The sequence below is a fragment of the Heptranchias perlo genome, chromosome 11 (genome assembly GCF_035084215.1).
Source record: "Heptranchias perlo isolate sHepPer1 chromosome 11, sHepPer1.hap1, whole genome shotgun sequence".
Lineage (NCBI taxonomy): Eukaryota > Metazoa > Chordata > Chondrichthyes > Hexanchiformes > Hexanchidae > Heptranchias > Heptranchias perlo.
Genome location: NC_090335.1, coordinates 26,175,924 through 26,193,000, shown reverse-complemented (window position 1 = coordinate 26,193,000; position 17,077 = coordinate 26,175,924). Strand labels below are relative to the sequence as shown.

The window sequence follows — 17,077 nt, the reverse complement described above, 5'->3', positions numbered from 1 at the left end:
ACAGGGGTTTAGAGAGGGAATTCCAGATTGTGGAACCTGGGTGGCTGAAGGGATAAGGCTGGTCAGGGAGGGGGATAGAGTCGGTGACAGGGGTACAGAGTTTGTGGCGGGGGGGGGGTGAAAATGATCGCTTTGTCCTTCCCATGGGGCAAAGGAAGTCAGAAGAATGGATAGTACTGGGGGAGGGGTGATTATAGAGCTGGAGAAGGTTACAGAGATAGGGCGGGCGAAGCCACAGAGGTATTTAAACACAAGGGTGAGTATTTTAAATTTGTGGTGCAGTGGGGTCAAGAAAGAGGCGGTGGAGAGGTGGAGCTGGCTGTGTCACCAAGGAGCAGCAAGTATGCAAAACACTCAAGTTGAGCGGACTTAACAACCTGAAACTACTGATTTCTCATTGTCCTTAAATTGTCAGCCAGCATCAGCAACTTCATGATAGGCTGACCTTTACAGTACGGACTTTCTTTTTCTGGAAAAACCCATGGGCAACAACATTAAACTGACAAGAGATTAAAGAGGTTAATCTGTTTATTTTACCTGTAAATAGTGTAAAACAATCAGGCAATGTGATTACTAGGGGTGCACTGGAGCAGCAACTTCATTTTCAGACATCTGAACCTAGATTTTCAGCTTTCAGCATAGTTTCGATCTGAATGGCTATTGACAGACTCAAGTGGAAGTGTGCTATTTGCAACCAATTTTCTGAGGTCAGCTTATTAGCATCGCTTCAGGTGCAGATTCCTAAAATTAACAAATCCTTTTGATGACCTCTTGTATACTTATCAATGCCTCGCAATACTGGATGCCCATGTCACATTGGGCATGATTACTATTTGATGTCTTGGATGCCAGGATGGTGAGAAATAGGGTGTAGGACTGACCCCGTCTCCCCATTTAATGTTTAAATGAAGCGGCCACCAGTTTGAGACAGGCACTTCCACCGCTGATAATCCCACCCACCAGAAACTGCACTGCGGTGTCAGATGAGCAGCATTCAGGCAGACCCTCCCGACTGACCAAAAAAATCAGAGCAACCATGGTGGAAAATTCAAGCTCTGCTGTCACAGGCCAAGAAAGATTTGATCCCCTGCCAACAATAATAAGTGGGAGGGGAAATAGGATTGTGGTTAGAGGAAGATTATGATCCTGACTATAGGACTCAAAATACAAAAGGCAGAACCAAGCAAATTGGAAGTAATCAGTAATGGAACATCAAAGTTAAAATGTAAACTTCAGAGCCCCTTGCAAACAGTTTTCAAAGTTGAGCTTTATAACAATCAAAACACTATTACTCATCAAAAGTGCAAGTACATATATGGGATATATATTTTATATATATATGTATATATAATCCCATATATTATATATATATATACTGAATTAATTTTGCACTAAATTATTTGCAATGGCAACAAGCCACAGTACAATAATTCTGTGTGGGTTACCATTTTTAATCAATTCAGTTTATTGAATAATTAGTGTTTAAAATAATAAAGATAAATCAGTTCTTATCTCATTAGTTTTTCCCCTCCTGCTGGCATCCAGTATTGGATGAGCAGAAATTTCCTCCAATTAAATACTGGAAAGACTGAAACCATCATCTTCGGTCCCCACCACAAACTCTGTTCCCTAGCCACCGATTCCAACCCCTCCCCGGCCACTTTCTGAGACTGAACCAGGCTGTTCACAATCTTGGCGGCCTATTTGACCCTGAGCTGAGATTCCGACCTCATATCCTCTCCATCACCAAGACCGCCTACTTCCACCTCCGTAATATCGCCCATGTCTGCACCTACCTCAGCCCATCTGCTGCTGAAACCCTCATCCATATCTTAGTTACCTCCAGACTCAACAATTCCAATTTTCTCCTGGCCGGTGTCCCACCTTCCACCTACAGTAAACTTCAGCTCATCCAAAACTCTGCTGCCTGTATCCTAACTTGCACCAAGTCCCATTCACCCATCACCCCTGTGCTCGCTGACCTACATCGGCTCCCAATCAGATTTAAAATGAGCAACCTTGAGTTCAAATCCTTCCGTGGCTTTATCCCTCCCCATTTCTGTAACCTCCTCTAGCCCTACAACCCTCCGGGATCTCTGCGTTCCTCCAATTCTGGCCTCTTGTGCATTCCCAATTTCCATCGCCCCACCGTTGGCGGCCTTGCTTTCAGCTGTCAGGGTCCTAAGCTCAGGAATTCCCTCCCTAAACCTCTCCGCCTCTCTGTCTTCCTTTAAGACGCTTTTAAAACCTATCTCTTTGACCAAGCTTTTCATCACCTGTCCTAATATTTCTTTATTTGACTAGATGTCAAATATTATCTGATAATGCTCCTGTGAATTGCCTTGGGACATTTTACTGCATTAAAAGGTGCTATATAAATACAAGTTACTGGTGGTGTTGTTGGTGTTGAAGGTACAGAATCCTTGCTGGGGTATACCAGCAGCTTTCTGATACTTAGCCCAAATAGCCATTATTTATATGCTAGTCTCAGCAGTGAGTGTCCTCTGTGTTTCCTCAGCTCGTTATCAATGGCCAGCGTTTGCTGTACTTGCGACCTTATTCTGCACAATCGGAAACATGGGGGTGAAAATTGGTATTCTTTGCGCCTGTTTATTGGGCGTAAAAGAGTGGGAAAGCATACCAATTTAACAGTGAGACAGCCTGCGCCCAATCTGTGCAGGCGTTGGTCCGGTTGAGGACCCCTTTTAGAAATTTGATTCCATTAAGGGGGGCAGGCATCAAAGCCAGGAATTCTTAGTGGCCCCAACGGCTGCCAACCAAGCGTAGGTTTTGAACAATTTTTTATTTAAAAAAAGATGTTCCTGTGGAGTCAGAGGAGCAGGACTGCTCCTCCAACTCCACAAGAGTTGCGGTTTGTCCCCCTTCATAGCCCGCTCCAAACCCCCAGGACTTACCTGAGAGCCGCTGCCGAGGTTCCCTTATTCCAATCCTCTCAGTAGGTTGAAGTCAAGGAAGAGAGCCTCTTGTAGGTTACATCCCAAGGCTTCTGTAGCAATAATCTAACCATTCACTAGAGGTAATCCGGCTAGGCTGAGGACCTGTGCTACTGTGGGCTCTGTTGCAGGTGGCCTTGAAGTGGCACGTGATCCGTGATTGAGTACAGTTCAATTAACAACTGCACAGATGTGGCTTGTGTACTCCTCCACATTCCTAGCAAGACCCTCTGGGGTATTTTGCACGAATTCAAGTGACTCGTGTAGATTGTCGCACTGCAATCTTCTTCCATAAGCAGACTCAGAGACCAGAATCCCTGGGCAGTGCTGTTGATGAAGAAACTATGCTGGCCCTCCAGGCAGCACGTGCCTGTGCCTCACTTGCTCCTGCCATATGACTTGCTCCTCCTGACCTGTGCAATGACACATCCAATGCAACCTCAAGTTCATGAACTATCTCCTCCAGAATGTTTCATTATGCTGGTGTTTGCTAAACCAGGTGAGAGTGGCACAGGATCCTTTGAGGTGCTGACTTGTTTGGGGACATTGACGGTGCTGGCGCTCCTTTGTTCCAGGTCAACAAAAACAGAAAACCAACAAATATCATGAAACTGGCTCCAAGAAGAGCCTTCTATGTGTTATGCCTTTGTGGTTGAGTGTATTCCAATGCGTCAGTGAATGAGTAGGGGGATGAGAATGATCAATGCAGGGTGGTGCTAGCCCTTGAGCTTCTCCCTTCCCTCCTCCCTTGATGCTCTATTGCCCAATTCAATCTGGCTAATCAATGCCCCATCAGTCTACTCTCAATCATCAATAAAGTGATGGAAGGTGTTGTCGATAGTGCTATCAAGCTGTACTTACTCACCAATAACCTGCTCACCAATGCTCAGTTTGGGATCCGCCAGGACCACTCGGCTCCAGACCTCATTACAGCTTTGGTCCAAACATGGACAAAAGAGCTGAATTCCAGAGGTGAGGTGAGAGTGACTGCCCTTGACGTCAAGGCAGCATTTGACCGAGTGTGGCACCAAGGAGCACTAATAAAATTGAAGTCAATGGGAATTAGGGGGAAAACTCTCCAGTGGCTGGAGTCATACCTAGGACAAAGGAAGATGACAGTGGTTGTTGAAGGCCAATCACCTCAGCGCCAGGACATTGCTGCAGGAGTTCCTCAGGGATGTGTCCTTGGCCCAACCATCTTCAGTTGCTTCATCAATGACCTTCCCTCCATCATAAGGTCATAAATGGGGATGTTCACTGATGATTGCAGAGTGTTCAGTTCCATTTGCAACCCCTCAGATAATGAAGCAGTCCGTGCCCGCATGCAGCAAGACCTGGACAATATTCAGGCTTGGGCTGATAAGTGTCAAATAACATTCGCGCCAGACAAGTGCCAGGCAATGACCATCTCTAACAAGAGAGAGTCTAACCACCTCCCTTTGACATTCAACGGCATTACCATCACCGAATCCCCGATCATCAACATCCTGAGGGTCACCATTGACCAGAAACTTAACTGGACCAGCCACAAAATACGTGGCTACAAGGGCAGGTCAGAGGCTGGGTATTCTGCGGTGAGTGACTCACCTCCTGACTCCCCAAAGCCTTTCCACCATCCACAAAGCACAAGTCAGGAGTGTGATGGAAAACTCTCCATTTGCCTGGATGAGTGCAGCTCCAACAACACTCAAGAAGCTCACCACCATCCAGGACAAAGCAGCTTGCTTGATTGGCACCCCATCCACCATCTGAAACATTCACTCCCTTCACCACCGGCGCACCGTGACTGTAGTGTGTACCATCTACGGGATGCACTGCAGCAACTCGCCAAGGCTTCTTCGACTACACCTCCCAAACGCGTGACCTCTACCACTTCGAAGGATAAGGGCAGCAGGCACATGGAAACAACACCACCTGCACGTTTCCCTCCAAGTCACACACCATCCCGACTTGGAAATATATCGCTGTTCCTTCATCATCGCTGGGTCAAAATCTTGGAACTTCCTACCTAACAGCACTGTGGGAGAACCTTCACCACACAGACTGCAGCGGTTCAAGAAGGCGGCTCACCACCACCTTCTCAAGGGCAATTAGGGATGGGCAATAAATGCTGGTCTTGCCAGCAATGCCCACATCCCATGAATGAATAAAAAAAAATGTCTAGGGTAGCCTCCTCAAATGAAGTCAAGGACTTGTGGTGCCTGGTACCTGCTCCAGTTCTGGTCTGTTTCCTTCTATTATATATATAATCATTTTGAGATCATTCCTGTATCAAGCCCAATTAAGATTTAAGTATGACAATGGTTTGAGTTTGAGATTGCAGCTTGTATTTGCGTCTTGCAATATGGCCACGCACGATAAACCTTCAGTGAGCTGTTTGACAGCTCGCAGGACTGCACAGGATAAGTTTGTACGAATGCTTAGGATGAAGTAGCAGGAAGTCATTTGCAGGCTATGAGGGAACACTTTGTAGCACATACACTTGGGGCAGGTACATGGCATTAAAAAGTCAGTAGCCTTACGTTAACATGGCAGCTTTCTTCAGGTCACCCACCTTTATGGTCTGTATCCAAATTATCTGGGTCATACAGACATCATTGACCCTGTCTCCAATATCCTGCCAGGCTTACTGTACCAGTCACTTTTGAGAAGGATGTCCTTCTCATGTATAGGGCAGCCCAACTTTCACGCATACCTGCTTCAGCAGCTCCAGTGCTGCATTAGTAAAAAAAACTTTCATTTTCTTGGAATCTCTGAAAGTCAATTCGTGCTCTGCTCTTGTCACCTCTGCATGAATACAGTGGTTTAAATGGATGCTTAAGCCATTTAAGTGGTGCTCGTTGCTTCAGAGGTGCATTTGTCCATCACCTAGCCCACTGTGCGGGCCGGTAGCTCACACAATTTACACATGCTGGACAAAAGCACAAATATCAGGGCTTATAGGTAACATGCTGCTAACTTTGATTAATTGCTATTTCAAGCTTGTATCTAATCCTGCAAGTTGACCTGCAGTAGTTTATATTTTATTTTTTTTAGAATAACTACAATCCAAGCCCAAAATGAAGTTCTCAAATGTAGGACGATTTATATTGAGGACTAAACATACTGTAAAGATAACTTTTAGGTCACATTTTAACCATTACTTTTTGTTGTCAAGTTGCTTAAATATAAAATTTGGCACTTTAAGACTGGGTTCTAGTCACAGCTACCTCCTTGACCCTGAATAACCTCTGAAACTTCACATATGGCTTAATGGCATTCGCCTGCTAAAACTTCATTTTTTGAAATTTATGTGCTCAGTAACAAAATTAAGTTTGGAGGCACCAAAAATTCTAAATACAAATGTAAAATTCTAAATACAAATATGAAAATAAAATCAATGGTTACTGCTACCATTTTTGATTGTATGGCCCCGACATTCCAAGCATGGGAAAAATTCAGTTGCGCTTCCAGCACAGAGCCCTTCCTCGTATTTTGAATAGACTACAGGCACAGGAAATGCTAGTCCAGGCAGCTTGGTCTGTAGCACATTCGACTGGAAAATGCAGACAGGCAGCAGCTCTTAAAGGGCTACTGCTTGCCATTAAAGGAGAAGTTGTGGTGAGGATAGAAATTTTGAGAAATTGATCACAATGGTACAGCAATACTGGTTCCTTTGATACAGAAAAAAAGACCCAAAAGTGGTTTCGCTTTTGATAACACTGACGAAATCTGAAATGGCAATGAAAATGACTTAGCAAACCACAAATCATTAAAGCTTATAATAACAGCAAATAGTGCAAGATGGCAAGATTGGACTCTAAAGAAAAAATAAAAAGTTAACAGTGTTTCAGTATCTCTATGTATGTTCTATGAGGATCCTAGTAGCTCTATGGCTCTCACTGTACCTGTGCTCAACTTTTATCTACGGCTGGGGCAATGGCTTCATTAACCATGTCTGAAAAGGACAGTTTTGATTCCTGAGGAGCCATTCTTACAATCGGCCTTCACTTCAAATAAGGGTGGCAAAGATGATTGCCTTAAACTGAAAGAAGCACAATTGCTGGGCACTGACCAGCATAAACCGGTGTTGATCGTCACTGAAAGGGCACACACTGACCGAATGGCATCCTTTTGGCTCACGTTGTTAAAAGAAGTGTGTATAGGGGCACAGTTGCCCATATAAGTACCATCAATAACCCCCTGCATTTTGGGGAATCCAGCAATGCAATGAAATTGGGCAACCATGTTATGCTGCTGTCCCTGTTCATTGGGGAAAGTAATGAACAAGTTGGCCCGGCTGAACAATGCCAAATGCCAAGTTCAAACAGGTTTGCCTTACCAGATACCAAAACACGGACTCTGCTGAAAATATGAAATATTAGGTGACAGTGATTTCAGCAAGAGGTCTGATATTACAGATAGGCTGAATTATTCTGTATGAATGCATAGAGTTTTACTTCTACTATATTAAAAGAGGGTAGATTAAAATAATAAAGTGAGAGTGACAAGGTCTGTTGTCTTTATATCTTGAGAAAAAATGATTAAGATACTGGAACTAGTATAGAGGAGTGGTTTAACACAGCACTATTTCAAATAGTTTTGTTTAATTATAAGCTAATGAACCACAATGACTTTCAGCATTCATAATTTACTCACCTGACTGTCTGGGCCAGCTAGGTGATTTGTCAAAGGAAACTTTGGGAGGTAGACAATCCTCCACATTATACTTTGATAAAGAGATCACTTTTTATAATATTTGGCGTATCAGGGGCAGTTTTAATCTTGCTCTGGCATCTTCATCCACAAGTCGAATAATCCATCAAAAAGTGTCATGTTCGATAATTTTTTTTCCCTTCTTAATTTTTTAAGTCAATTTGATCATGAATCCTGGCCAGGGGAAAGGAACTGTCAAATTATTCAAGCCAATTAGCACCATGGGGAGAGGAGCTGATTTTTCAAGCCTGGAGGATTAGTAATTTTATAGAATATCAACATGATTTCCACTACTTGACCCATATACAAGTGTCAATCTTTCCATGCCCCATAATAATCATCCCTACGGGCTCTGAGCAAGATTTCCGATTTAGTGCCATTGTATGTTGAATACGGAACAATTTCTGTACAATGGCCCACGTCTATTAGAATAGAAAATGAGTTGAGACTGACAAATCCCATTACACATAGGGTAAATGGAGTTGACAGAAAAAGGACTTCTATGATTTCATTCTGGACTGAATTTGAACCCAGGTCCTGGAAGTGAAAATCACTGTGCTAACCACATTTTGCCTTCCAATCCCAAAACTACATTCATACAACTTAAAAATTAAAACTGATCAACACTATACTCCTAACTATAACCTTTCAAAGTTCTCTAGATTCAGGAACTGGAAAATTACACATGTCATTCTGCTTTTTAAGAAAGGAGAGAGAGGGAAACCAGGGAATTATAGACCAGTTAGCCTAACATCTGTTGTGGGGAAAATGCTGGAGTCTATAATTAAGGATAGGGTGACTGAACACCTCAAGAATTTTCAGTTAATCAGAGAGAGCCAGCATGGATTTGTGAAAGGTAGGTCGTGCCTGACAAACCTGATTGAATTTTTTGAAGAGCTGACTAAAGTAGTGGACAGGGGAATGTCAATGGATGTTATTTATATGGACTTCCAGAAGGCATTTGATAAAGTCCCACATAAGAGACTGTTAGCTGAGATAAAAGCCCATGGAATCGAGGGAAAAGTAAGGACTTGATTAGGAAGTTGGCTGAGTGAAAGGCGACAGAGAGTAGGGATAATGGGAAGGTACTCACATTGGCAGGATGTGACTAGTGGAGTCCTGCAGGGATCTGTCTTGGGGCCTCAATTATTCACAATATTTATTAACGACTTAGATGAAGGCATAGAAAGTCTCATATCTAAGTTTGCCGATGACACAAAGATTGGTGGCGTTGTAAGCAGTGGAGATGAAAACATAAAATTACAAAGGGATATTGATAGATTAGGTGAATGGGCAAAATTGTGGCAAATGGAATTCAATGTAGACAAATGTGAGGTCATCTACTTTGGATCAAAAAAGGATAGAACAGGATACTTTCTAAATGGCAAAAAGTTAAAAACAGTGGATGTCCAAAGGGACTTAGGGGTACAGGTACATAGATCATTGAAGTGTCATGAACAGGTGCAGAAAATAATCAAGAATGCTGGCCTTTATATCTAGAGAACTAGAGTACAAGGGGGCAGAAGTTATGCTGCAGCTATACAAAACCCTGGTTAGACCGCACCTGGAGTACTGTGAACAGTTCTGGGCACCGCACTTCAGAAGGACATATTGGCTTTGGAGGGAGTGCAGCGTAGGTTTACTAGAATGATACCCAGACTTCAAGGGTTAAGTTACGAGGAGAGATTACACAAATTGGGGTTGTATTCTCTGGAGTTTCGAAGGTTAAGGGGTGATCTGTTCGAAGTTTATGATATTAAGGGGAACGGATAGGGTGGATAGAGAGAAACTATTTCCACTGGTTGGGGATTCTAGCAGTAGGAGCAGTCTAAAAATTAGAGCCAGACCTTTCAGGAGCGAGATTAGAAAACATTTCTACACACAAAGGGTGGTAGAAGTTTGGAAATCTCTTCCGCAAACGGCAATTGATACTAGCTCAATTGCTAATTTTAAATCTGAGATAGATAGCTTTTTGGCAATCAAAGGTATTAAGGGATATAGGCCAAAGGGTATATGGAGTTAGATCACAGATCAGCCATGATCTTATCAAATGGCGGAGCAGGCATGAGGGGCTGAATGGCCTACTTCTGCTCCTATGTTCCTAACACTGATTTGGAGGACACAGGCCATTTCAAACCATTCTTTTTGAATCAATCAAGACCAGGGACATGTACTGGTCATTAGTCCATACAGAACAGAAAATATCTCCCAACTCTTGCTTTAAAATTAATCTTTGTTCGATGGTTATACGTAATGTATGTAAGTATCTGCTATGTCTAGCACATGTTCTGTGTATATCTGAAATGAACAAATCCAGGATAGCATGGTGGGATAGCCTTCTGAAGCTCCAATACACTGCACCATGGAGAGGTACAATGGGAATTTACATTCACAATTCCTCACATTGTATTAACAATCTCCGCTGATCTGTTGTAGGATGGCTCAGAAGCAGAAGGAAAGCAGAGTAAGATCAAAATACCAAAGAGTCAATCACTTGACATTGATGAACACACCAAAGAGTAGTATTAGCAGAGGCCCAGGCAACGCTTCCGCTGCCTGGACCGCTCTGGAGGAGCCCTGCAGTAGTCAGCTGAGCCGATATCAAGATTTGTCATATGCTGCATGCTGCACAACCTCGCCGTTGTGAGGGAGCAGCCCTTGCCACAGCCTTTCAGAAGCAGAGGAAGAAGAGGAAGAGGCAGAGGAGGAGGAAGAGATGGAGGAGGAAGTGCAGGAGGAGTAAGAAGAATTGCAGCAGGAAGTGGAGGAAGAAGTAGGGAGGCTACAAGGTAGACAGGTCCTGTCTGCCTGGGCTCAACATGATCAGACGATTCATGAGGGATACCAGTAACCTCAACTACACCTCCCCATTCACCAACAGTCCCACACACCTTACCTTTCCTCTCTCACATGACCATCAAATCGTCCTCCTTATGATTACACATTGCTTCCTACCTCAGCTCACCGCAGAAATAAAAACCACCACCAAATGCCAATTCAAATCCACATTTATAAATTAACACATGAAGTGATGCGAACAAAATGAGACTATTCGCCCTTGTGCATTTCCTTAGTGCCTGTTGTTTGTGTGCCTTTCCCAGTGCTCCTACATGGTGCATCCCCAGTGGCTGGAGCAGGGGTGGTGGAAGGCAATTGAGGAGAGTGCAGAAGGCCTTGGAGGGGACGACCTTGAGCAGCTCTGGGCCGAGAGGGCCTGGCTTCAGACTGCACCATCATGGCCTGGGCTGCGGCAGTGTGGCCTGGCTGGCTGACAGGCAACAGCAAGGGCTCTGGCGGAGTGGCAGGGGTGGGAGCAGGAATGCTGTCATCTGAAAGCGGACAGCAGGTTCGTCTTCCATGACGCCACTGCCACTCTCCTGGGATGCGCCTCAAACAATCCTGCTGTGATACCGTGGAAGCCCCTTTCAACAGTGGTATCCAGAGCCACGATACTAGCAGTCTGAGCTTCCAAGGCAGTAGTCAGACCTTTGATGGCAGATGTTTGTGCTGCAATGAAAGCTGTGACATTGGTCTTCAAACGCTGTATCATGGCGGGTTCCACAGGTGTGTTGATGGAGGTGACCACCCGTTCCATGTTGGAAAGGATGGGCTCTAAGCTCTGCGCAAAGCCCTGTGCCAAGTTGGAGCTGGACTCCTCCATGCCCCTTGACATTGTGCACAGGCTTTCTAGCAGGCTTTCCAGTGCACCAAGCATTTTGTTGTGTACGCCCATTCTGTAGCCTGGCTCATCGAAGTCATCATCTGACCCCTCTGCAGCAGAACCATTGTGCAGCCACACCCTTCGGCGAGCTGGCACCTGCAGTATCCATTCCCTCGCCCCAGCTCCTGTGCACTTGTGCCCGATGTCTCACCACGTGCAGATCCCTCCTCTATCCTAGCCTCTAACCTAAGCGCAATTTCAATCTCTGAACTGGTGGCTGCGAGTGTAAGATCGAATGACGATGTGTCTCCATCATCACTGTCTTCTTCCTCTGCCTCCTCTGATGGTGACGGTTCCAGTTCTTGGAAATGACAAAGGTAAACGGGTTGAGCTGTGGTGAGGGAGAGGAGAAAGTAAGGCATGCGTGCTTACACCATCTGCAGCACGTGAGTCAGAAGCTATTGAGGGATGAGGGAGAAGTGGGAAACGAGAAGGAGGATTAGGTATGCAGAGACCCTCATCATCGATACCTCCAGCGCCGCCAGTGGCCACATCCTCAGCGATGGCCCTTCCAATGATAGGCAGCACTGTCTCCTCCATGGGCGTGAGGACATTTAGGCACGCTTGTCCTACTCCAGTTCTTTCTTGCTGCCTACTGTCATGCGCCACCTTCTCCTGCAAGAAAGAGGGAAGTGCGTCCGTGAGTGTCCTGCATGATGTTAGGGTGATGTGGCTATCATGGTTGAATAGCTTCCAGTGTGTGTGACCTGTGAGTTGTGGGTGTGCGGCTTGCAATAGTGGTAATGTTTGAGGGTGAGATGAAGCATCTGCTTTGAAGAGTTGCATTCTGATTGAAAGAGTTTGTTGGTAGGTTCGTGACGGGGGCTGAACTGTGTTGAGCAGTGGATGAGACTAGTGGTGCAGTTGGTAGGATATGCCACGTGGCAGTTGAACTCACTCACCTTGACCACTCGTGTCAAATCATTGAACTTCTTCCTGCATTGCATCCATGTTCTTGGCACAACGCTCCTGGCATTTACCTCGTCTGCTACTTCCTTCCACTGCCTCTTGAACATGTGTCTGGAGGGCCTCCCCCCTCACCGTGGATACAAAGGTACGGTAGCATAGTGGTTATGTTACTGGACTAGTAATCCAGTGACATAAGTTCAAATCCCGCTACAGCAGCTGGGGAATTTAAATTCAGTTAATTACATAAAAATTTGGAATGAAAAGCTGGTATCAGTAATGGTAACCATGAAAGTACTAGATTGTCATAAAAACACATCTGGTTCACTAATGTCCTTTAGGGAAGGAAATCTTTCATCCTTACCTGGCCTGGCTTATATGTGACACCAAACCCACAGCATTGTGATTGATTCTGAAGTGGCCTAGCAAGCTGCTCAGTTGTACAATCCTACTACAAATGCGGTTCAAGAAGGCAGATCACCACCACCTTCTCAAGGACAATTAGGGATGTGCAATAAATGCCGGCCTTGCCAGTGACACCCACATCCTGTGAATGAATAAAAAAATACAGAAGGATGCCCCTCCTTCTGTCCACCTATTCCATCAAGGCCTTTAGTGCACCGTCCGAGAACCTTGGTGCACGCTCTCTCGCAGGTGCAGCCATTACTCCAACTATCACGGCCCAGGAATCACTTCTCACATCACTTCCTGCAGCCACAGTCCACCTCCCCTTTAAGGGGTGCAGGCTGCCTTTAAGTAGCATTAGCCACTCCCAATATTGGGGCACCCGGCTGATGCGAGCAGCGCAGGTAGCACTGGCTGCACGCAGCTATCCTTCAAATCATTAGGCAGCACAAATGTTACATGCTGCCTGCATTGCAACCAACGGGCGTGGGTTAATCACGCTCGTTTTTGGGGTTTATCCAATATAACCCCCGGGGTACTTTATTTGCTCCAAATGATGCCCACCAAAAAGGAAATGTAATTAAACTATACTTAAAACATAATTGCTGTGGGCAGCTAGATATGCACAGTTTTTATTTTGTGTAACAGTGCCCAGACAGAGATCTGGGACATTCTACACAATTAAAATGTTAAACTTCCTTAGTCCCACTGTGATATCGGTAGCCTCTTCATTATTCAAATGCACATAACAAAAACTTGGGTAACATTCAATTGCAGCACTTCATCACTTAATTTGAAAGTTAGCTTAACTGCCTTAAATCCAGGTCAGGGTGAAATTCTGGAGTTGGGGAGGGACGGAGGGAGGGAACCACCAAGCTATTGTCTAAAGACTTTGATCTATTTTATGAGAATTTAGCAATGAATTTATCTCTGGACAGACTGGAGTACATTATTCTCTATAGGTCCAGTGAGCCCCCGACAGGTGCAACACGTCAGGTGCGCTGAACCCAAGACAAGACAATTGCCCGCGGTCTTCTTCCCCCAGGCCCTTCCCCCAGGCCACGCAAACATCTCTTAATCTGGTTGCCAAAGCTATATTTTACCATAAATGCTAACTCCTGAAATTTAGTTTGGAGCACTGAGATTTGAAGTGAAGTGTGTCTCTGGTACAGAATTCTTCACAATAACACTACTATTTCAATGTCTGTAAGAGGTATGCTATCTTCAGTAGTCAATGTCCTTCATCTATATCTCACAGGCTAACCAATATATATAGTGCATTGTTTTAAAGTCATTAAGTATCACAAATTTAAACTGCTATATTATTTACGTTGCATTTTAATCAAAGATAATTTTAACAAATTTTGGCAGCTTTATTTTTCCTTTCAGCATAGTTTTTTTTAAAGAACAACAAACATTCCGTTTAAAAATGAGTATCAGTTTAAAAATATTTTTTCAACTTATGAAAAATATTAGCCACTAGTAAATCGCCCATGAGATTTCTCACAGGTTGTCCAAGACCTGGAGCAGTTTGTGATGATTAATTGTTGTCCTGCGCTAGTCTCACCACCACAGAATAGGAGCAGCACTGTGTCTGTGCTGAGGTGATTTTAGCCAAAAGCATTCCCCTTGGAATATATATATTTACTATAACTAGTAAAAGTGATTAGATTAAGTCAAGTGGGCCATTAATTAAAATTCATAGTATTTACACCCAACAATTACTTTTCCTGTTAATTGAAATTACAAACATTTATCTTTAAAGTCTCGGGATGTTTTACTATGCTATATAAATGCAAGTTGTTGTTCTTGTTGTTGTTTAAGTATTTTGAAATCAATTTCTTCCCAGTGCAGGCGAAATGCAGAGGCCACATACTTATCAAGGTACGGCTTTGAACTGAAACGTTAACTCTTGTTTCTTTCTCCAAAGATGCTGCCTGACTTGCTGAGTATTTCCAACATTTCCTGTTTTATTTTATATATTATATTATATTTGAACTGAATTTTTTTTTAGGGTTTTGTTTTGTCAGACACACCATCAAGAAGAAATGAAAGGGTAACAAATCATTGTTTAAGAAAAAAACAAGGCATACAATGTAAACAAACATTAACTAAGAACCAGAGCTTGCTTTAGTTGGTAGTATACCGTAGAAATTCAATATTTGTATTTAGGTAATTTGTTCCTGTTTTCATTTGATTACCTAGCAGCGGCAAAGTGATTGTTGCTTCTGCAAAACTTTCAACTAAATAAAATAGTTTGAGTGGGTTGAGACAATTTCTGAACCAAGAGCTGCCTCTTAAATGAAGCCCTTGAGCCCATTAATCCCATAGCTAATTATTACATCCACCCCCACACACATTATTACTGCTGTCAATTCTTGCTAAACGAATAACCTGTTTGCTACACATTCCTATGTTAAATATTTGCTTGACAGAAATTTATGTCAAAGCACTGAAACCTCTCTTCAACCCCTATAAAAAATGTAACAACAACGGAAACATTGGGGTCGATTTTAATTCCCAGTGAGTTTCCGGCAGGAAACTGTGGGACTCAGTTTCCAGCCTGCCCGTGGCAGCATGAGGCCATGACGATTTTAACCGCCGGGTTTCATTACCATGCTATCAATCCAGTCCCTGCCTGGGCAAAAAGTACCCGGGAAGCACAGCTAGCCTCGCGGCAATCGAGCGGCTCATGGCAGCCCGATGGCGTGTAAATACATAGGGGGAAAGTGTTCTGGGAGGGCCTCACGAGGGGGACTCCGGGGCAGGAGAGGCCTAAACTTTCCATGTGGGTTCCAAGAGGAGTATTTCTGCTCCTCCTGGCTCCACAAAGTAAAAAAAAAACAACTTACCTTTCACGGCCTAATCCTCTTCTGACTTGCTTCAGCCTGGCGGCAGCGGTTTCCCCACTCAGCACTCAGTTAAAATGCTGTTGGGGTTCGACTGACATCATTGGACCTCAATTAGCATATTTAAAGAAAGACCTCGGTGACTTCTTGTGGGTGCCTTTGCCGCCTGTTGAGAGAGCAGGCGACTTTCTGGTGGGAAAGTAACCCAAGGCATTTTAACTGCCCAATCACCCGGTTTCCACTGGGCGGTAAGGGTTAAATCTCCCCCCCCCCTCGCCCATTATCTTTGTTCTTAAAGTAAATTTGCTTTATTTTGGTGAAAAGACAAAACTCTTAAGTTCCTATGCAAAAGCATTTACTAAACCAGCACTGAAAACAAAAAAAAAGTATATATTTGGTTAACACATATAAGGAGAGTTGATCAAAGCTGACTTTAGATTTAAAACTGCTGATTTGTTTAAAGAACAAGTATAATCATGGAAAAACACTCAATGTAAAACACTTACCCTTTGATGTGTTCTGGGGAGTTATCTTTTTATCAGGATCTTTATTTCAATAGGAATGAGCATTCAAATGCCTCCTTTCCACAGCCCAGACAGCAGTGTCTGTTGACGTCAGCAGGGTGCTTTCCACAGAGTCCTACTGCTGCTCAGCAGTGATGTCAGTGTTGCTGGTTTGCTTTTCTTCCCAAAACTGAATACAGCAAGTAACGAATTTCACTTAGTTTAAAAAAAAAGTTGGAGGTCTGTTCCCAGAACGATTACACTGACATCGCTGCAGGGTAGCAGATGCACTCGACGCATGCCTTTTGCCTGGCATCAGCAGGCCACATCCATTTGTGTTCTCCATCCAAAAAAATGGATGTTGTTTGGCTCTATAGTTGAACCCCTCTAGACTTGCTCTTCCCCTTAACATTACATTCTTGATAGGTACTCAGTCATAGATTCCTCCGTGGACTTCAGTTTCTCCCCCCCTCAGTTACATGTTTGATTTTGTTATATTTGTTTATGGAGCTCTTCCATCTCGAGGAGATTTCGTAGAACAGATACACTGAGCAAGGATCTCCCTTCACAATGTCTGTCAGTGAGTTACCTGGGGGTGGGTGAACCCAGGCCACCTCCCAGCTGGTCTGAATGTACAACCCCATTGGAAAGAATTAAAGCTGCTCTGGGATACCGGCAGCTTCTTTCAGTCAACAATGTCACTGAAGTCACTCTAGAGATAGTCACCTTAAAGGGTGGGTCTCTGTTAGATAGCAACTTCTGATGTTTTTGTTTAAATATAAAATATACTTTTGAGATGATATTTCTGTCACCTGGACATTACGGGAGTACATAAGGTCCATGCTCTAGACTCCCAGTGTCCCCAGCAGTTATAGTTTAGTTTTCAGTTATTTTTACCAGGTCCACAGAAGAGATTTGCAAACAGACATAACTAAAAAAGTAACAGGAAAAAATAACTACCAAGACCCTTGGAGATGCACTGAGCGTAAATACCTACCAAGCCTAATTTCAGTCACCATTTTGGTTGCATTGACATTTCCTGTT

General features: G+C 43.9%; 1 protein-coding gene across 1 annotated transcript in view; it reads right to left on the bottom strand.

Moving 5' to 3' along the window:
* Positions 1-17,077, bottom strand: part of cnksr2a (connector enhancer of kinase suppressor of Ras 2a) — a 514,839-nt gene that overhangs the window by 208,640 nt on the left and 289,122 nt on the right. Inside the window, exon 10 of the mRNA XM_067992723.1 lies at positions 7,291-7,298. Within this exon, the coding sequence (XP_067848824.1) occupies positions 7,291-7,298 (8 nt within the window). The remainder of the gene's footprint in view (positions 1-7,290; positions 7,299-17,077) is intronic.